General features: G+C 37.9%; 1 protein-coding gene across 3 annotated transcripts in view; it reads right to left on the bottom strand.

Moving 5' to 3' along the window:
• lrrc75ba (leucine rich repeat containing 75Ba) overlaps positions 1–22,682 on the bottom strand; it is a 78,802-nt gene that overhangs the window by 2,148 nt on the left and 53,972 nt on the right. For all 3 annotated transcript variants that reach the window (XM_087265272.1, XM_087265271.1, XM_087265270.1), the window contains exon 4: positions 2,257–2,602. In XM_087265272.1, the coding sequence (XP_087121398.1) occupies positions 2,257–2,602 (346 nt within the window). The remainder of the gene's footprint in view (positions 1–2,256; positions 2,603–22,682) is intronic.

Genomic DNA, 22,682 nt, shown 5'->3' with positions numbered 1-22,682 from the left:
TAAGGCTGAGGTGTCTATTTTCTGGATGATGTGAGACAGAGCAAAATGTGCTCTGGATGAGTACTAGTGCTGTGCAATCAATCGAAAATTCGGTTCCGATTTCGGCTTCTAACGATTATGAAAATCATTAATCGAGATAAACGATTATTGCATCATACACCGCCCCCTTTCCAGTTGTACACATTTGTTGCTTTGCAAAGCTCAGTATCACATAACAATGACTAAAAGCATGTTGATGTACATTGGAATCATTCATGTTTTTAAAAGTTCGAATGAGACCGCACATACACAGCATGTGGTCAGCATTCAGTCTCATTCGCACACTGCACGCTCAGCCTCAGACAAGCAGAGCACACCATACCTGCCAACACTCCTGTTTTTCCCGGTAGTCTCCTGTATTTCAGACCCATTTCCCGTATTGTTCTGACTCTCTGTAAACTCCCGGAGTTCCACCCCAACCCCCCACCCCTCCTCAGCATTTTGGTACAGTCCGGCTAGCTTTTTGGTTCAGTCCACATGCGCACCGAACCCAACACGCAACCATTTTAATAACCGCTCCCCTCTTCAGTTCGCGCACACCAATCCCCCCCACTCTTCACTTTGCGTGCACTCCCGGACTTAATGATCCGAATGTTGGCAGGTATAGAGCACACACAGCTAAAGTCATCAATGTGAGCACTTTAATGGTCAAATAGGTGTCAAAACGCAGTGTTTAGTGATTATTCATATTAACCCTCATTTGTGTAATAAGTTGAGAATCAAAAGACATGTGAAAGAGACACCATTAAAGTGACAGCGTGCAATATTCCTGCTGCCGCCTGTTTTTATCATTAATCAAACAACAAAAAGACAAAATTACTCACTGCCAAATGCTTAAAGCACAGTTTGTTTCATATTTTTAGTCTATTGTATTTATTCCCTTTACTTATTTACAGGGAGGAAAACATACAGTTAAAGTCAGAATTATTAGAATTATTATTTCTTATAACTGATTTCTTTTATCTTTGGTGGGATGACAGCACATTATATTTTACTATATTAAAAAAAACAAGTATTCAGATTAAAGCGCAATTCAAAGGCTTAATTATTTAATAATATTTAATATTGTTAAATATTAATATTATAACAGTTGTTTCTTCTGCAGACAATCAAAAAATATACTGCTTAAAGGGGGCTAATAATATTGACCTTAAAATAGGTTTCAAAATATTTAAACCTGCTTTTATTCTAGCCAAAATAAAACAAATAACACTCTCCAGAAGAAAAAAAAATATTATAGGAAATACTGTGAAAAACTCCTTGCTCTGTTTAACATAATTTGGGAAATATTTAGTAAAAAAAATTTCACAAAAGGACAAATAATTTTGACTTCAACTGATACTCGTTTTGAATAATTGTGATTCGAATTATGACCAAAATAATCGTGATTATAATTTTTTCCCATAATCGAGCAGCCCTAATGAGTACATTCACATATCAGCAGTTCTTGTTATATTTGTAACTGTACTAAATGAGAAAGGTATATCACACTTTCTAAACTATCAATTTTTTTTCTGAGGCTGTAAATGACGATGATTGAAGTTGCATTCAAAAAGGGCTAAAATTAAATGCTCTGCCCTGTCACTTGTAGAATGACAATGTGTTTAAACAATGTGTAAAACAAATATTCATCTTGCTAATCGTGATTCACAGTTCAGTAACAATTTCCTGGATCAACATCCTTGATGATTCTGGTTCAACACTACAGTCAGTCTGTCATATTTGGGGTTTTGTGTTAGTAATAGGATTAAGCTTAATGTTGGGGTAAGGTATAATATGTAGACAACTTTGTTGTCTCTAATTGTAGGAAAAGGTTTACCTCAAGGTTAGGGCTATAACTGTTTTTTTTTAAAGAATATTGCGCTCGGAGCATCAAAGGTAATTAACTTGGCCAGCGTTTCCAAACCCTATTCCTGGAGGCATACCAACACACATTTTCCAACTCTTCCTAATCAAACACAGCAGATTAAACTCATTAGCACGTTTGTTGAAACTCCGAGACCAGAAATATATGGGTCAGAGAAGGGAGGCATCTAAAATGAGAACTGCTACTGTGCCTCCAGATACAGAGTTGCAAAACAGTGGGCTAATTCATGTACTGTCCTATATAAAGTTTTGGAGTACGACCATTATGTAAGCATAAAATAAAACGTTTATCACAGTGCCAATGTTGCATCAAGCGGGACTGTGACTGAATTTAAGATTGTGTTGTTTCACCTGTGGCATGGTAAATATGTCCACATTGTTGCCCAGGTCAATCCAAGCAAGACAACTGAACCTCTTGGATTCTTTGAAGGCTTCAGACAGATCTTTAAGGATGCCAAGGGTCAGACGGTTCCCATTGAGAGCCAGTGTTGTGAGTTTGGGCAGTGCACCCAAGAAGGGCAGAAGTAGACGTAGGCCCTCGTCCCGGAGCTCAGTGAAACTAAGATCCACGGATATCACAGCGCCCCCACTGGTCTGGAGGTAATACGCCACATGCCGTATGTCGCGAGTTGATAAAGGGATGCCAGAGAGGTCCACTGAGTCGCTGCAGAGCTTCTTCTGGAGGGTTGTTTTAAGACTGAAAAGGGGAAAAACAAATATTAGATATGAGGGATCCAACTGAGAACACTCAACACAAGACTAAATTTGACTCAGAACCTGCATATTTATAACAAACAAGCAAATGCTGAGGAAGTTAACTGCTGTTTAAGTATTTCTCTTCAGGCTCAGAGCAGGGCTTTGCTATATCTTTGCATTTACAACACTTTGAATGACAGGGACAGGGGATAGAAAGCCACTGTTTGAGCCAGAGAGCAAGCTATAGAGCAGTGGTTCTCAAACTGTGGTACGTGTACTACTAGTGGTACGCAGGCTTCCTTCTAGTGGTACACGGAGGAATGAAATATGTCATGCACATGCTACACACATTTCAAAATTTAACAAAAATGATGTATATAATACGACATATATGACATATAGCCTATATTTATGAGATAATCTGCCACGTTTTTTTAACTGTGCAGAGTTGTAGCTGCTTTACTGGGCCTACTACGCGACTGTATTTCAATACTGCTCATTTTGGTGGTACTTGGAGAGACAATTTATTTCTGAGGTGGTACTTGATGAAAAAAGTTTGAGAACCACTGCTATAGAGTGTGTTTACAGTTTTGACCTAAAATGCTAAATTTTGAGCCCCCGTCCCTTTGATTGAAAATGGTAAAGTGTCCTCTTGATGTCCTTTGTCTTCTGATACAAACATGATCATGTGAATGGTCTAAGTCAAGGGAAACATGATTCAATGGGGGTACACCTCAACTGGCCCCGTGAATATAGATTTCTGTGCACACCACCGTTTGTGTTTGAGATCTTAATGCAACATATGATGGATGCTGATTGGTCAACATTATATTATCTGCCAAAACAAATACAAAGCTAATAATAACTATTTATGGGTAAAAGTCTCAAATGGACTCAGTTTGTGTTTTTTGTTGTGTTTGACAGAACCTTTTGTGTTATCAGAGCTGAAACCAAACAATGAGTATTCTCAATCTTGTCCTGTTCCAACTGATATTTGAATATTTTCATGATCGCACATTATTTAGTAAATTGAAAAACAGCTTTTGGGAAGGTTATAAAAGAAAATCAATAATAAACAGAAATAAAACTGAGTGACTACACTGTACACACTATCTTGTGAGAAGCACGCCATCACTATTTATATAAGTAAATTTCACCTTTATTGTATCAATACTGATAAAAATCTATCCACTCAAAATTCCCTTGGCAAATCTTTGTTCTATGGCTTAGTTACATATATCTTTTTATGTCCACATATCCTTAGGCTTTTGCAGCTGCTAAGAAGTGCCTTTTGTTGAACTTCGAGAGCTTTCTTGCATGTATTAACTGTTATGATAGCCTTTGACGTGGCCAGTTCAAACCATCTGTTCTTCTGAGTCATTCTTTGATGGAATTGCTGAGTTTAATCTATGTGCAAGGCAAGGCCTGCAGTATGAAAAGTCTTATCAGACACCATCGTGCTCTTTGATATGAGGTTTTCTGGCAAAGTTGTAAATACCTGGCACACTTCAGTCATGGATTTATTCTAAAAAGGATTCCTTCTTTGAGGATTTGGGTAGGGCAAAGTTGTACAATCATTTCTGTAGCATTTTATTGTGTCTGATTATACCTGATAAAAGCTACCTGCTAATTACATAAATAGCAAATATTAGTGCAAACTATTTTTTAAACTGGAGTGAAAATCAATTAAAATAAAGGCAAACATACTATAACAATGATCTATTAGTGCATGTGTTATTAGTTCATTGTAATTTATTAAACTTGGATAATCATGATGTAACTTAAGTTATGCAAGCTGGTTTAAGTAAGTTTAACATAATATGCTTAATAGACTCATAATGTTAATTTGGTCCAGCTTAAAAATTTAAGGCAACCATGATTTTCTACAGTGTATAATGGTGGATTTTTGTTGGGACAACATGTAGGAATTAAGTCAACTTGTTCGTTTATACACATTAAAGTTGATTGAACATAAAACAATTAATTTGTCAACTGAAAAATCAAGAGTTGTGTCTGTAATGACGGGGAGTGACACCAACAACTGAAGGTAGGATCAAATATGCAGGTTTAATCTTTGTCAGGCAAGCAATGGTCAAAACAGGTATGAACAGGTATGTGCGGGCAAATCCAGAGTCGTAATCGAGAAACAGGCAAAAGGCTGGCGGCTAAACAGGATAACTAGGATACAAAGCTAGGTTCAAACACGGAGAAACAAGACAGGGAGAAACGCGTTGAAATGTCACTTAACAGTAAACAAGACTCTGCAAAGTGAATGAATGTGTGTGCTGCTTAAATACTGTGTGAAATATCAGTCTGTGACGAGGTTCAGCTGGTGATTGTAATCAGGATAGATGAATGACCAGGCGTGCGTGTTTGGAAGAAGTGCATGTATGAAAATGTGGTCCTGGGGAATGCGGAAGTGAAGTTCATGATATAGTGGAAACCAGCGATCTCCGGTGAATGATCGCTGGTTATCATAACAGTGTCCTTTCAGTAGTGATGGGGAAATGAAGCTTTCTGAACCAGTGAAGCGCTCGACTCAATTGTATCGGAAAAAGGTTTGTTACTCGAAGCTTTCTAAATCAGAGCTCGATGAGGACCTCTTCTGGTGAAAGTGTGGGAAAGCACTGTGTTGCCATAATGTCAAATGTTCACAACTGAACAACTTATTCATGTAGTAATACAACAGCAATATAAACAAATTACTCAATTACTGTAGTTTTTACACAAGATATATTACATTACACAACTGATGATTGTAGTAAAATCCAAGATATTCAAAAGTTTATCATAACACAATTAGTCCCGCTCCAAGCAGGGATCGAACCAGCGATTGCTGGTTGAAAGGTTAGTGCTCTAGGAGGACGCTATGTGAATGATGCTTTAGGGTTGCATTCACCAGATTGTCTCTGTTAAACACAATACTACGATATGCGGTGGTTTTCTTTAAAGATAGTCATAAAAAAATACGCTAATACACTTTAGTATTGTTCAAAACCTTTTTACTAAAAATACTATTGTAGTTTAGTTTAATTACTGGTGTGTGGGACTGGTGCAGTGCTTTGAAACAAATGTATGTAATAGACGCCAATTCTCTCGCTATACACTTTACTATAAGGGTGTTTAAACCTTTGAATCAAAATTCGAAGCAGTCACGTGGGTAAAGGCGAAAATGAAGCTTCGGACGTCACTGATCACGTGATGATGGCAAAACGAATCAAGCTCCGGTACACTGCTTCACTGCGAGATGTATCGTTTTTTTGATACATGCTCCGAAGCCTCGGCTCACAACGTCACATCACTACCTTTCAGCTCACTTTAAATAATTGTTTGAACAAACAGCGAACATAATTTCATGAGTGTACCAACACAGTTGTCCAATTAGTTTATGGATGATAATAATGGTGGCGCGGTAGGTAGTGCTGTCGCCTCATAGTAAGAAGGTCGCTGGTTCGAGCCTCGGCTGGGTCAGTTGGCATTTCTGTGTAGAGTTTGCATGTTCTTCCTGCAATCACATGGGTTTCCTCCAGGTGCTCCGGTTTCCCCCACAGTCCAAAGACATGCAGTACAGGTAAATTGGGTAAGCTAAATTGTCTATAGTGTATGAGTGTGACTAAGTGTGTATGGATGTTTCCAGAGGTGGGTGGGCATCCGCTGCGTAAAACATATGCTGGATAAGTTGGCGGTTCAATCCGCTGTGGCGACCCCAGATGAATAAAGGGACTAAGCCGAAAAGAAAAAGAATGATTATAATGAAACTATGTTTTATACATGCACACATTAGCCTTATTCTTTATATATGAATGGACGGGTGAACCTACTGGAACCTTACTGGCTCAGGACTTCTGGTCTTATTTACCTCTATTGATATTTATTCAGAAAAATGGCTTGTTATGCTGGTTGATGTTGCAAATTTGTATTTTGTTATTCTATTATTTACATGTATTGCCATAAACACAATAGATTGTGTAGCATGTAGTGTGATCATTTACAGCTGTTTATTATTTGTAGTAATTTCCTCTATTGGCAAATGAATCAGAAGTTCTAAAACAACTGCAGAACGAAGCTTACTTCTGCATTGCAATAAACAGAAATGATCAAAGATGAGTGGGAAATAGGCAGTCAATAAAAAGAGATACATTTAAAGATCTAAAATTAAAACTGGATTATAAATTTTCCTGAAGTAATATTTTATTTTCAAAACATATCTGAAGAGAGTTCACCATACACTCCATAGTTTTTCCATGTAAGACTGAGCTAAAAACAATGAAAACAGTTACCACTGATTAGATTGTTTTTTTCTTTCTATTTGTTGTAGAATCAGCCAAAATAAATTGTTGCACTTTTAAACCAGTGTTTCAATGTAAAATTAAACTATACTTTCTGGATTAGAAGATTAGTTAGGTCAAAACGTGCCCCCTTTTATAGGAAAAAGAACCAGATTACTTTAAAAATCTAACAAAGTAAGTTAATTAAAGAATCATCAATCATATTTTTTTATTTTAGAATTCTAGGTTCACTTAAATGATGTTTTGCTAATCTTTTGTCATTTTAAAGAAGTTCACAAATTTTGCTGTGTTGAATAACACTAAATCTATACATGGAAATACTTTTTCTTTCATGTAAATATACTAAATTGCAACTGCAATATTACAAATGGTTTACAAATGCAAACACAGCATAAGCAGCACGTTTTGGTAGAAACTGTAATTTAGTTCTTTTGACCAAAAATGTAAATAATGCATTTAGATACGATAGTTTACATATAATCCCCCAAAACAATTTAAGTGATGTTATTTACAGAGCATGCAAAACAAGGCCATGAGTTGTCTAAATGCTTGTTTTGCATGTGTGTAGATGTGAAATTCTAATTAGCTCAAAAATGTGCAAAAGAGTCAAAACAGCATCAGGAATTCCTCCATCACACACACACACACACACACACACACACACACACACACACACACACACACACACACACACACACACACACACACACACACACACACACACACACACACACACACACACACACACACACACACACACACACACACACACAGGAAGATATGTTGAAACTGTAATGGGCCACAGTGTGACTTCAATGCCAAAAACAAGCATGTCTGAACATTCTGACCTTTTCAGGGTCTCATCTTGTGACATTGTGTCCTGGTTCATGTAGACGTCTTTGGTACATGTTGCATTCATATTTGAAAGTGAACGGAAAGTCATCTTTTCAGCGATCTAAGTATGCTTGTTTGTTGTACATCGGGGTTTAAATGCAGCATTTATGATTAATTGCATTATTAGAGCAATCACACAAGAGTGCTTTAATTACCCTTGTGTATGAAATGTGTTATATATAAAGAAACTTGCCTTGCCTAATACATTCCAAGCTGCCAAGTGTCAACACTTATAAGGCTGATCAGTTTCTCTGAGGATCTAAACTATGTAGACTGGCAACAAATGAGTCAGTGTGGCTATTGCTGCATTTCAATTTGACTAATACTATGTCCGAAAAGTAAGTACTTTTTTGTGTAAAGAAAATGTACTTGCATTTGAGTGTGTAACAACAAATACTGTAGAATACACAGACATGTCACTCCTATAGTTTTGAATGGGGAAAGATGTAATGGTCAATATGGCGAATGAAGCCCCGCCTAGTTCAGTAGCCAATCATCGATTGTTATAGACCATGGGTCACCAATCTCGGGCCAAGAGGGCCGGTGTCCCTGCAGGTTTTAGCTCTAACTTGCCTCAACACACCTGCCTGGGTGTTTCAAGTATATCTAGTAAGAGCTTGATTAGTTTGTTCAGGTGTGTTTGATTAGGGTTGGAGCTAAAATCTGCAGGACACCGGCCCTCCAGGAACAAGTTTGGTGACCCCTGTTATAGACTGACGTTTCTTCGGAGGAGAAGCTTGGACCAGACATGTGCTTTTACGACCGTTTCTGTTGTCAACAAACATACTGGAATCTCAGCGTATACTTGCTTCACAGACATAACAAATATATCCAGATAAAGCTTGAAATCTGGACTATTAAATGAACTGACTACACTTGAAAACAAAAGTATTTTTAGTTTTGAAAACTGTTTGAAACAAACAAAAGGAACAGTCCGTCCTGCCAAACGCACATCAACTACTCAAACGTCTTCAAATTTTAAACATAGAGTCACTGTCCTTTTTGGAGGAGATATCAAAGCCAATTTGTGAATGACTCAGAAGACCAGCGTGATCTGACAATCATTATTTAGAGGATGATATTGTGTCACATGGCCAAAAAATGAGGTTCATTCCTTTAGAGTACGCATATGCATTAGCTTGGGAAACCTGAAAATATGCTAATTTTGTTTGATTTGAAAATTTAGAAATTAAACTTACGGTTGATGTTTAAATTTATTTATGATTTTAAATATGTAATGTAATCGTAAGCTTGGCAAACAGTTTTGAAAAATTTGATGTTTCCCCATTCAGACAAAATGCCCGAGCATACTGCCCGAGAGGTGTTTCAAAGATGGCTGCCAATTGAAATGAATCGCCTTAAAGGGATTTTGGTATCAACATGCAAAATATTGGGACACACTACTTAGTCATGCGCCCTGTCAATCATCTCGACACATCATCTAAATTTCTTTCATATTTATTTTCCTATACTGTATAGAAGCAGCAACAGGTTAATCTGCCATTCGCGAGTCTTTCATGCCAAACAATCTCTTATGTGTGTGCAGATTTTTGCATTCAGAAGTTAATGACCAAACACGTTTACATTGTCAATGCAAATTTAATAACAACCTCTGGGTGCTCTGGGTCAATTGGATAAACTAGGTTGGCCGTAGTGTGTGAATGGGAGAGTGTGTGTGTGTGGATGTTTCCCAGAACCAAGGTTTGTACACTCTGTGCTGTGTAAAATATATTCCAGAGTAAATAATGATTAATTCTGCTGTGGAAACCTCTGATAAACAGGAAAAGAAAGGGAAAATGTTAGATATAAATGAAAACATCTTTACCAAAGCCTCTCCATTTAATGATTGGTCTCATGTATTTGTTCATGTTTGTAGTTGAACCCTCATTTGCAATTCTAATCGAATTCATGTTCGTGCATCATATCATGGGCAATGTTTGCGATTTAAAGAGGCACTGACAGATATACGTTTTTACTATAAAGTTTTTTTTTCTTTTTCCAGAAGTCTGTTTTAACTATCATTATCAAAACCCTTAAAGGGTCACCAAACACCAAAACACATTTTTTTTGAGCTGTTGACAGTCGTATATGTGTCCTACGCAGCTAAAAACACTATTAGGACACAAGTATTTCACAAAAAAGTGAAAATATGTTGTTTTTGATTTACTTCAAGCAAATTCATTCATCCGGTTTGAAACTAATTTTTTAAGCTGCGTCACGCCGATTAAATCCTTGCGTGTATTACAGTGTGTAGACCAGGGGTCTCAAACTCAATTTACCTGGGGGCCGCAGGAGGCAAAGTCTGGGTGAGGCTGGGCCGCATAAGGGATTTCACAAAAAAAGTCCTCAAATGTCATTATTAACAGTTTTAATTATTTCTTCTGAACATGAAGTGTCCTGAACATTAATAGAACATTGAGTGAAGATTATGAACAGTTCTTCTGAACATGGCATCTTTTGCCTACTCCTTGCTGCCAGAGACTTGACAGCGCTTAATTCTTCTCACAAATCTGAACCACATTTGGCTTTAGAGCGGAAGCAGTTGAGACCCTCAGTATGGCTTGAAGATGATCATCATTAAGTCTAGACCTGTACTTTGACTTATTGAAGTCCTAGGGAAAAAAGTGGGGGAACTCAAAACTTCCATTCCCTCACCTAAAAAAAAGGCGTATATATGTATAAATAAAACACCCCCACCCCACTCCAGTCACATCAGTCTGTACCAGTCTGTATCTACCTATAATATCAACACAATCTCACGGCAATTCGTAACTTTTTCATTTTGTGGCTAATTCGTATGAATTCGTACGATCTAATTCGTGAGATCAGGCTGATAATATATATAAGATGCAGGGCAGGCATGTGCACACATAGGGCTCAACCTGTGCAGAGCACATGCCCTTTTTAGTCTTGCATAGAAAGTGCCCTTCCAAAATGATCAAAAGTGCCCCCGCGACGCGACACACCCTCGGTCCCGCCCTTCAGTAGGCGCGCGATAACACCGCTCTTGAGTACGCGCGCGATCAGCTGATCAGAACGCGCGCGACAACGCGCATTGAGTGACAAGCGCGCTGTGTACGGATAGAATCAGCGGAGCGGGGAGCGCTCTCTCTACCCGCTCCGCTGATTCTGTCAGAGTACAGCGGTTGGCGCGGGCCACAAAATATTGCACTGAGGGCAGCAAATGGCCCGCGGGCCGCGAGTTTGAGACCCCTGGTGTAGACTGTACGTCTGTACCTGGGAGTACATCGTGACAATGAGTGTGCTGCATTCATTCATGAAAATGGCTTGGTTCAAACCAATCAGCACGCTCTATTGTGTATGCGATGCAACTTCATTAATATGCATGATAGCTTCAAATAAGTTTTTACCTGATACAGTGTTCAGACGGCAGAAAGAAGCCATGTTTTGTTGCCTAAACAAATGGTGTGGAAGAAAAAGAACTGTTTGGAGACACTGCTAATCAATGTTTCCCCGCTATAAGAGTGCAGCTGGACTCACATGTGAATAACAGTACACGCTGCAGAAATACGTTTGTACAGAACATTTTCTACCCCAGAGCTTTTCGCTTCTGGAAATGGTGAATTCCGGATTTGCTGCTTGTCTCCTGTTAAAAAATGACGCAGTTCCAGTTGGTGTTGATTTGTCCTGTCTACAGATTTGGTAAGCGATCAGTGGTCTTTGATTGTTTATTCAGATGGCAAAGTTAGTTCGCATTGTCAGGAGTACTCTTTCATTTTTTAAAGACCTACCTTAGTCAAAATATTTTCTAAGTCACTTTGTTTACAGTACGTTAATATCATTACAATTTTAAGGACTGAAAGATCTGCTGTATATGCTGCTCTCAGAGTGTAAACATGTAAACACCCGATCAAAGTATTACCGTCGTCTTGAATTTTCGTCGCATTTTGTGACAGGAAAGTCTTAACACACACACGGCTTTCTGAAGATACATACAGAGTACATCTAAATTGCAGAGAAATGCAGAGATTTTTTTCCTCTCACAGGACCTGCGGTATCAAACATTACACAGTCACTGTCATTAAACACAGTCACTGTCTTCTCCCCTGCGCCTGTGTGTTTGTTTTGTCTCGGTGAAAATCAGTGCGTGCCCAAATGGAAACTCCCATTTTTATCCAAATCCTTCCCTCACTTCCCTCATACCTCCCACTTAAACAGAGCTAGACACACCCACTTTCCTGACTTTTTCCATACTAGAGGTGTGAAAACACCCTGCTGAGATAGGAGGTTTCATGGCCCATTAATGCTAACTTGGTCACAAGAGTTACTTCTTAGCCAATCACATATAGCAGCTTTTAGTCTCCTTCCCTGTGTACTGCCATAGAGGCAGCATTAGCGTTAGCTGGTATACTTCTTAGGCCCCGTTTACACTAATGCGTTTTAGTTTGAAAACGCATAAGTTTTGCTACGGTTACGCCAACCGTCCACACTACGCCGGAGTTCTCGAGCGCCGAAAACGGAGCGTTTCGAAAACGCTGGAGAGGCCGTTTTCATTTTGAAACGCTGCTGCTCCGTCTCAGTGTGGATGATGGAAAACGGAGACATCTGAAAACGGAGGCGGGGCTGCAGACGTTCGCCTCTCTGATTGGGGCTTTTCCTGAATATTAAGTAGCCTAACACACAGTTCAGTCCTGAATCTTCTCCGTGTAAGTTCAGACTTCGCAAGTTTGATCAAGGCTGCAGTCTCTTCTTCTCAGTTTGATATGGAAAAGCAGACTATACCGAGGACACGGGTAAATCTTCAAAGGGAACAGTGTACTTTATAACTTCATTCACATCACCCTGGCTTCGTTGTTTCACTTTCTCAACAATAAAATGTAAACATGATTTAAGGAACTGCCTATTTTCATTTTAATATTAGCAACTTAGACAGCAGACATGTTGAGGCGCCGTGCTGTATAAGATGAGCGTCATCTTCACTGTCTGGATATTTATAACAAAACGGAGCCAATAACAACTGCCTCCTTTCAATTTCAGTGAAAATACGAAACATCCCCTCTCTTTTGCTGAGTATCAGTTTTAAGAATCGATAATGGCCATTTTAAAAGTATAACATACAATAAGTTTATACATTATAGGAAATAAAGGCAAGCGATAAGTCAATATACAGAATGTACGTGGTTACATTAATCATTAACTTATCTTTGCGCTCAGCCAAAACACGTTACCTGAGAACAAGTAATAGATTCCAATGCCCAAAGTCAGGGAATATGTCGTTAGATAAAGACAACAAGATGAATGAAATATCCCGTTTAATAAATATAGTGAGATTAGATCCAGCGGGAGATGCTTGATGAGAAGTCCGACTAGCAGAGCTCTCATCTGGGTAGATGGGCTGCAGCGCTTGCCCGAGAGCGTCTGTGTGGTCACGTGATGTGCGTTTTCAGCGTTTTGGTGTGGACGGAGAGCAGTTCAGAAACGCTGGGTAAAACACGAGTGTGGACGCGGATCGTTTTCATTCTAAAACACCGTTTTAAAACTAAAACGTACTAGTGTAAACGGGGCCTTAGATTAATGGTTTCAGGCTTGCACTTTGAATATCTACCAAAAATACCAGACCATCTGGATAACTTTGGAATACTCATTTCAAAATACTATGATTTGGGATATATTAATTCTATTCTCGAACACTATAAAGCATGGATACTTAGTTAGTATGTTATTTTTCTGAAGCACTATATATATATATATATATATATATTTTTTTCCTGACTAATGGTAGATTTTTTTACACTACCTGACAAAATTCTTGTCGCCTAGCAAAGTTTTAGGAACAACAAGTAATAACTTGACTTCTAGCTGATAATTTGGTATCAGAAGTGGCTTATATGAAATGAAAGGCCCCTAGATTACACTTATTTTACCTAAATAAAATATGATCATGCCTTGATTTAAAATGATTTAATTAGGACAGTAAGGCCTGACGTTGCTTAGACAAAAGTCTTGTCACGTAACAGAAATAATGTCCAGTATAAAATATAAAGTCATGGTGCAGTGGAAAAAAAAAACAATATTGTGCATGACTCCCATGAGCTTGGAGGACTGCATCCATACATCTCTGCAATGATTCAAATAACAGATTAATAAAGTCATCTGGAATGGCAAAGAAAGCGTTCTTGCAGACTCCCCAGTTCATCAAGATTTTTAGGATTCATCTTTAATGCCTCCTCCATCTTACCCCAGACATGCTTAATAATGTTAATTTCTGGTGACTGGGCTGGTCAATCCTTGATTTTCTTTGCTTTCAGGAACTTTTATGTAGAAGCTAAAGTATGAGAAGGAGCGCTATCCTGCTGAAGAATTTGCCCTCTCCTGAGAGGCTGTTGATGTTGCCATCCACTCTGCAGATCTCTCACATTGTACCATACTGAATGTATCCCCAAACCATGATTTTTCCTTCACCAAACTTGACTTGATTTCTATGAGAATTTTGGGTCCATGCGGGTTCCAATAAGTCTTCTGCAGTATTTGTTATAATTGGGATGCAGTTCAACAGATGATTCATCAGAAAAATCTACCTCCTACTAGTTTCCCAAATGATCAACTAGAAGGCAAGTTAATATTTGTTGCTCTTACATCTGGGATTGATCTATCGGGAGTGTAGTCATTGTGTTGACAGTTGTGGGATTTTGTCACAAAATCTGACAACTCACATTGTTGCTGCAAATTTTATTTTAAAAAGGATCATTTGTAGAAATAGCAAAGAAATGTAAATGGCTAATAAGATGTGATGATGGAATAATTATGCTAATTGGCACATTTAGTGACGTTAGTCTTTAACTGCTCTTCGTTTATGTAGCAATAGCTCAAAAATGACACATGTCATCTATAAGACCAAGTAAAGTCTGTCTGCTGACAATGAATACATTATCTTTACAAAATAAAGGACATCAATATTAGGACAGAAGGGACTCTTTGAAAGAGCATCTCCTCCTTTCCTCCCTTCAGAACAATTAGCATCCATGTGCCAGTCATCTTGACCTAGTTCCATTAACAGGATCAATAAATTACAAACGCAGACGTGCATCCATTTAAAAACCACTCAGCTCCACAGATGTACATGATCAAATTCTTCATGGGAACAATGCGCAGTTTTGAAATGGAAATACGGCCTGTAATATATACTGCCACATGAGCCACAGGACAGAGATCAAAAGAATATTCATTCACACACACACACACACACACACACACACACACACACACACACACACACACACACACACACACACACACACACACACACACACACACACACACACAAAGATGCAGATGCATTATTGCAATCCTCTCAAAGGCTGATATCTCTTCATGAAATCCTACTGACAGTCTTCATCTATTTTCCTATCATTGGAAGCAGGTGGCATCGCTCTTGTTTGTTTGGACCCAAATTCAATTTATTTGCCAAATATAACTGCAGGCCCAACCACCCAGGGCGTGTGCTGTAATACGAATGTCCAAAGACTTTATTTTGACATACAGTTGGTTCTTTTAAGCCTGCTGCCTCATTTCTGCTAACTCACAAGGCAATCTCCTCTGCCTTTAACAGTGACATTTGAGGGATCTCTGTGATTAAATAGCAATAGGTCGACCTATAAAAGCCTGCGTGCTTTGATGAAATGCTTAAGAATTTCTTTGAAGAAATTTCAGGGATCAATTTAGATAAAAAGCCAGTTAGGGAGGCGCTTTGAGAGAAAATAAGACGAGTCTGACCTGACAAAATTGCTTCAGATGTGAATTATTTAAAGAAAAGGACAAATTGGTCTTTTAAAAACTGTATCTGGGATTTTGACATTTCAAGAACTGAAATTTTCAATTTAACTGTGCACATTTAAACTTGGCTTAGCAGTGCTGCATATATTAATCTTAGTATTGTCATATCTATAGATGGGTTTGCATTACTCTGTACAGCTGGAGAAACAAGTTATGGAAATAAAAAATCTCGAATAACAATTCTTCAATTCTCAAAATGGTTTTTATGGTGAATGCATTGAATCACAACATTAGAAACTTTGACTTGAAGTAGAAAAAGGTACAAGACTGGTACAATGCAGGTTTACTGAAAGAAAAAAATCTACAAGCCCATTAAACTTTGTTAACTGTTTAGTCCAGTGGTTCTCAAACTTGTTTCACCAAGTACCACCTCAGAAAAAAATTATCTCTCCAAGGACCACCATAATGACTGGTATTGAAATATATAATAGGTCTCATTAAGTGGCTAAAGCTCTGCAAAGTTCACAAACGTGGCAGATTTTTAATATTATGAATATTTATTATTGTCAGCCACTTTAAACAATAAATAGTTTGAACAATAACATACAGGTTAAAAAAAAAAAGAAATAAAACGTCAACTTTTAAATTAAAATGTGATTTTAAAAGTTAACTAAAACTGGCGCTCTTCTTAAAAAGTTAAAAGTAAACAGCTGTACTTAAATGTAAAGTAATATAAAGTAGCCTATTCATCAAAACCTACAAATGTTTCTTAGGGCCTACTCACACTATGCCATCCGTACCGTGTCCAGGCCCGTTTACCGGATCGTTTGAGAAGTGTGAGTGCACTGAATCGGGCTCAAGCACGGTTCACTTGGCTGGCCCTGGCTCGGTTGGAAGAGGTGTGCCTGAGCGCGGTTCACTTATGTGTGAGTGCAAAATGCGCCAAAGCCCGAAACTGAAAGCGAGACGTGACTTTTAAGGGGCTGTTTCAAATGGATTTATTAATCATTCTTACTGTTCAGTGAACGCAAACTGCCACAACACGACAGCTGCGCGGCTTCAGCAGACCTCCTCATTCCTGCAGCACGAGAGCTTTATGATTGTTTATGAGCGCCAAAAGTGGCGGATCTGTTTGGCGAAATATCTGACTGCGTGTCACCGCATCCCTAAGGACTGTTTGGCGAAATATTTGACTGCATGTCACTGCATAACAAACGACTGAAACGATATAACTAGAGAAATCTTCACTGTGCTGCTGAGTGAGAGAGCGCTTTTCACAGCAGTGATGACGTTAGCATGCCGAGGCCCGATATGGTGTGAGTGCGGGCCGTCGGGGGAGACAGGAGGGGGGACAAGCGTGCTTTGGCCCGGTTCGAGGCAACTGTACCTAGTGTGAGTACGGCCTTAGACCTCATAAATATAGGTTATACCTATATATATATATATATATATATATATATATATATATATATATATATATATATATATGTATGTATATGACTGTGGAGAAAGTAAATGCACAGATATTTTAAGTGTGATTAAGTAAATGCACAGATATGTCTATGCCACAGCAGGATGGTTAAAAAATATATAACAGTTTTTAATGTGTTATTTTTTGGTTTATTTTTCTTGCAACGAACTGCCAGTTTGAATTACACTCAATACACGTTCCTTGGCAACCAGCAGCTATGAGTGACATTCATTTTCCTTACTGTCAGCTTTTGTACAATCACAGACACAAAGCACACAAACGGCGCCATGTGTACTCATTTTGCAGCACATTTACGGTCTAACATATATAACATATATAAACATATATAAATTTCCTCCTCAGTCCTCTTTTTCTCCCACTAGTCTTCAAGATGTGTCTGATTCAAGTCTCACTCCATTTTGTTTTTGCAGAGTCATCAATGATGCAAAATACCTCCATTATTAATTCTGGCCTAAAGGTACATTCCTCCTCATCCCTACTTCTATTTTATTCAGTTACCAAATAACCTTCTAGATTACCATCCCATAATTAAATTAAATGAATGCTAAACATCACATAATAAATCCCATAATGTAAGTTGATTTTTGACAAAACAGAAAGTAAATGTCCTCAAAATCAATATTATGTTATATTATATTATATTATATTATATTACATATAAAAATTGTCTCACAATTCTCATGAAGAAAGGGCATTTCTATTCAGTCCTCATTTCCAGGGCTTTTCGTCTGAGGTTTCATCACTCTGATACGAGTGGTAATGGGAATTTACTGAGGTGAAAAAATATTTATGCATAGTACACAATCACTAATCAACATGCTTTTCTCATTTTCACATCTCAAAGTGCTTCATTTGAGATATGAAATCAGCCTTTTTTGCCACCAGTGTCCTTCACGTTTTATTCACAAATGGCTGAGAAGAGGCAAGCAGAATTGCAGAGTTTCTCCTAATAGTGAACAGCTTGTTCATTAAAAAGCAGAAATGCAAATCTGCACACCGAACACACAAAATCCTATTGCAAAATCCTAATTTAAATATGAATTTCTCATTCAGCGATCTGTCTAAATGAACAAAGGAACTCGGGAAGTGTTGTATAATATGGTAATCAGAGGCACAAGAAACCCACTAACTGCGTTAAACTAGCTGATGATATCTTGAACACAACTTTCCGGAGTATGAATAGAAGATTGACTTTTTGGTGAGGTACAGTTATGTGTGGGTTCAGGCATTCAAGCAAAAAGACTTTCACAATTGCATGGCAGTTGATTGGATTGTAAGATTAAGGATGCTAAAGAAATGCAGTTAATTATCAATGCAGGATTCGTTCACGGCAATGCGTATTTATTTGGTTTTCTGTGGAACAATAGCTAATTTAAATGAGAGTTAAAAAATCTTTCAATCAGTGTGTTTCTTTTCTAAGGTTTCAGGTTTATTTAACAATTTTATATATAAATAATATATTTACACACAAATATATATAAATACATGTATATATAATATTCTTAAAATGATATAATTATAATTTATAATTAAAATTATAAAATTTTAAAATATATAATATTCTTAAAACTGTTTATTAAAAAAAGCTCATCCCTGAGCTGTTATAATAATAATAATAATAATAATAATAATTATTATTATTATTAATAATAATAATAAAATAAAACACTAAGTAGTTTTGTCCTCAATCCAAATATCTAAATATTTTTAAATCGAGATACATATAGACACATGAAATAGCATAAGACAACTGTCTTGTTTTCTGAAAAAATTAACAAACAAGAAAAAGCCCTCAAAACTAAGTGATTGTTTGGTTGAAACAAGCTTAATTATTTGTGAATTGGGTAGGAAAAATAATCCTAATGAGATCTAGTCTCAAACTGAAGTCTTACCAGTTCACATAGACGTGTAAGTGATCGTGATCTATTACATGAGATGGTTGTCGCCATGTCGCACCTTTGCCTTCATAAAAAGCAGAACACGCAGGATTCTGCATGTAAATTCATGAGTTACTCCTAAAATTCATGCAATTGAGTTGCTGGTGAACTTAGAGAAGAGTAGATTCAACTTTATAGGTACTTTCACTTTGTGTATCTGATATGAATAAAACACATTGGCAAATTATATTTGAATTGATTATTAGACTTCCTTCTGTTTTAACAACTCTAAATGTATTGTTTTACTAGTACTTGTTTGTATTTACATGTCTAAACCATAAATTGAGCATTAGGTGGTTAAAACGCTGCATAATTGTAATAATATGACACGTCTTATTCAGCGGGGTTAAGTTGGTTTTGTTTTCTAAAAAAAAAAAACCCCAAAAAGAAATATGCACTTTTTTGACGGTCCTTATTGAGAGCTCTGCTTAGCGCAAGCTCTTTCTGGCTTAGAGCTAGACACCGTGCCAAAGCTCAGTTTGATTTTTCATTTGCCGCTCTAAAGGTAGACAAGCTAACCCTAACTAGTCGTGCTTGTCAAGCTGGATAAGGAGTGAAACATCAGCACCAGGAACTTTACAGTCCTCACTTTAAAACTGAACCAAAGTAGGACCTTGCTGTTGAACTCCCTTCCTCCTCATCCCTGTCCATGAGGCGCTGAACTCTGTATCAGTGCATGAGAGAGACCATGTTCACTCCGCTCCGGGCTGAACTAAAGTGATGTTTAATAATCAAACTTCCCCGTGTTGCGTGACACAAGGAATCGATTATAAAATTTGTTGCCAATGCTTTTTAGTAATCGATTTTTATCGATTTAATTGATTCGTTGTTGCAGTCCCAGATCCTATTTGACCCCTTTTACGAGATGTATGATAAGTCTTTAATGATCTTTTTTTGTTATTTATTTATTTATTTATTTTATTTCATTTTTTGGCCGCTGCAGCCATGGTACAGCAGTAAAGTTCCTTGATTATTACGCCAGAATGACTGTATAGTTCCTAGCCATATCAGGCTACAAAATAGCAACTTTTCATTTTCCATCTGTCTTAGTACACATTGTAACTACAGAAGAGTCAAGCTTTAAATAGAAATTACCAACATGTTTAAATAATTTTCCTGAGTGCATTGCTAATGCTCTAATTCAATGTATTAATCTATGCTAAGCTAATCTAAAATTGCTCCTGCCAGATCTGGAGATCAGCTGAATGGATTCTAAAAGGGTAAAACTCAACTGTTAAACTCTAACGGAAACAAAACACAAAAAAAGTGTTCCCTAAAGTGTTCCCTAAATATAAAATAACACACTTAGAAAATGCTGTTCTGTAATAGCTTGCGCTCTAAATTTTATCCTAACTGAAATCACCAAAGTTAACAAACAGACTGGAAAAAAAATTAAGTTTGAATCTTTCTGTGATACATACCAGGGTCACATTTTAGAAGTTTTACTGTTTACTACTCACTGGACCAATGATGAATATAAGAGACTTAAACAATACTCATGCCAAACTATGAACTGTAGTTTTTCAAAACAACATTACAGCAGACAATAAGCAGGCACGATACAAACTGAATTGCTAACAGATGACCTTAACATATGGAATATGCTAGTGATATACAACCCTAACTAAGAAAAAGTTGGGACAGTATGGAAAACGTCAAAAAAAAGAAAAAAAAAAAGAAAGTAGTGATTTTCAAATTGACTTTGACTTGTATTTTATTGCAGACAATACCCAGATAGCATATGAATGTGGGCCAAAATATATATGAGCCTGAAGTAGCCCACCTGTACAATGGCAAAGGGGGGCCAAAGTTTCAAATTCATATATGGGCCATTCACTGCAAAGATTTGGCACTTATGGCAAAATGTAATCTGATTGTGAGCCTAATGTGGCCTACTGTAATGTGGAAAATGATAACTTTGGCCCAAATGACAGAGGACAAATATGGGTCACAGTTGGCAAAATAGTGGCATATTCATTTTATGGGTAATCTGGGTCTTAACCTAAAGTGGCTCACACATGTAAGTGCAAATGAGGCCCAGTTATCTTAAGACATATGTGGTCTCCTTTTGGCAAATATTTGGTACAGTTAGCTCTGGCTAATGTGGCTGTAAGCCTAAAGCGGCCCAGAGAAGATTTGGCAAATGTGGCCCAGTTATTTTAAAACATATGTGGGCTACTTTTGGCGAATATTCTGCACAGTAAGCTATGGCTAATGTGGATTTGAGTCTACAGTGGCCCAGAGAAGATATTGCAAATCGGGCCCAATTATCCTAATACAAATGTGGGCCACTTTTGGCAAATATTTGGCACAGTTAGCTCTGGCTAATGTGGCTTTGAGCCTAAAGCAGCCCAGAGAATATATAGCAAATGAGGCCTAGTTATCTTAAAACATATGTGGACTAAATTGACTAAAGTCACCATCATGGAAAAAACAGTTTGCTTTAGTTGGGCTCATAGCCCTGAACCTCTTAGTATAAATTTTCTTTTCGGCTGCTGTAACTTTAAAGAATTTTGCAAGAAAAGTTTAGTCATTACAGCAAACAAAATAAAGTGAGGCATAACCTGTGATGAAATATTATAATTTACTGATGGTTACCAATGTTTAATCCATTATTATGCTGTGTTCACACCAGAGGCGAACGCGCGGATAAATAGCGCTATTCGCTCGTAAATTGCCGCGTGAACATTTGAGTTTACTCGCTTCATTCGCACGTCAAACACTGCTTCATTCGCGCATCAAATCCGCTTCATTCACGCATTAAATTTACTTCAGAACAGACGCAGATTTGCATGATGGGCAGGGCTTCTGTCTGCCCGGTGACTCTAGCTTCGTAGCTAAATGGCTAGCATTTTTTTTAATGAAGAAAATAACAGTGTTTATGTGTTTTATGAAGGCTGAAAAAACAGCATCGATACGTTTAGGGCCGTGTCTGAGTCCACTAGATTCTTTCAGAGGTGCATCCAGCTCTGTGAGCTCATAAACTCCTCCAGAAACTGAACCTGGATGATGGAGGCTTTCAGCGGTGCTACTGACTGAGCCAAGCCCAGTTTGATGACTTGTTGTCGGTGTCGCCTGGAGGATTTTCCCCGGGACACCATCAACAGGTTCTATGTCACAATCACGCCCCCACAAGAGCAAGTTTCTGATTGGTTAACACGGCGCGAATGTCCGCTGAAGTTCAGATTTTCGAACTCGAGTGATTCTCGCAAAACGCGTGTTAAGCAAAACTCTCAATTCGCGCGTTTGTATTGACTTAACATGTAAATCACTTGCGCTTGACGCGCGTTCAGCATTTGGTGTGAACGCAGCATTAGAAGTAATAGGCTAAATCTGGGCCAGAATAAAAGCAATCTGTGGCCCAGAATAAGGTCAGTTCTGGTTAATTTGGTTGAATTCTAATATGTGGTATTGCTTTGGCTTATTTGTGGCCTAGATCTGACAAAACAGGATTAGACCGCCGTAGAGCCATAATTCAATTCAGTATGTTGTCCAGATGTAAGTGTCTGGTGTGGGCCGGATCTGGGCCAGAATAAATCAAACTGTGACCCAGAATAGGGTCAGTTCTGGTCCAGTTGGTTGAATTCTGACTGATATGTGATATTGCTATGGCTTAATTGTGGCCCAGATCTATCAAACAGGAGCTGACCGCCCAACTGCCATCATTCCATGCGGTATGTGGGCCAGATTTGAGTCACATGAATTTTGCTAGCTGGGTATGAACACAAAATATTT

Source organism: Danio rerio, chromosome 8 (assembly GCF_052040795.2).
Source record: "Danio rerio strain M-AB ecotype USA chromosome 8, GRCz13ab, whole genome shotgun sequence".
NCBI lineage: Eukaryota > Metazoa > Chordata > Actinopteri > Cypriniformes > Danionidae > Danio > Danio rerio.
This window is presented reverse-complemented; position numbering and strand designations above follow the sequence as displayed.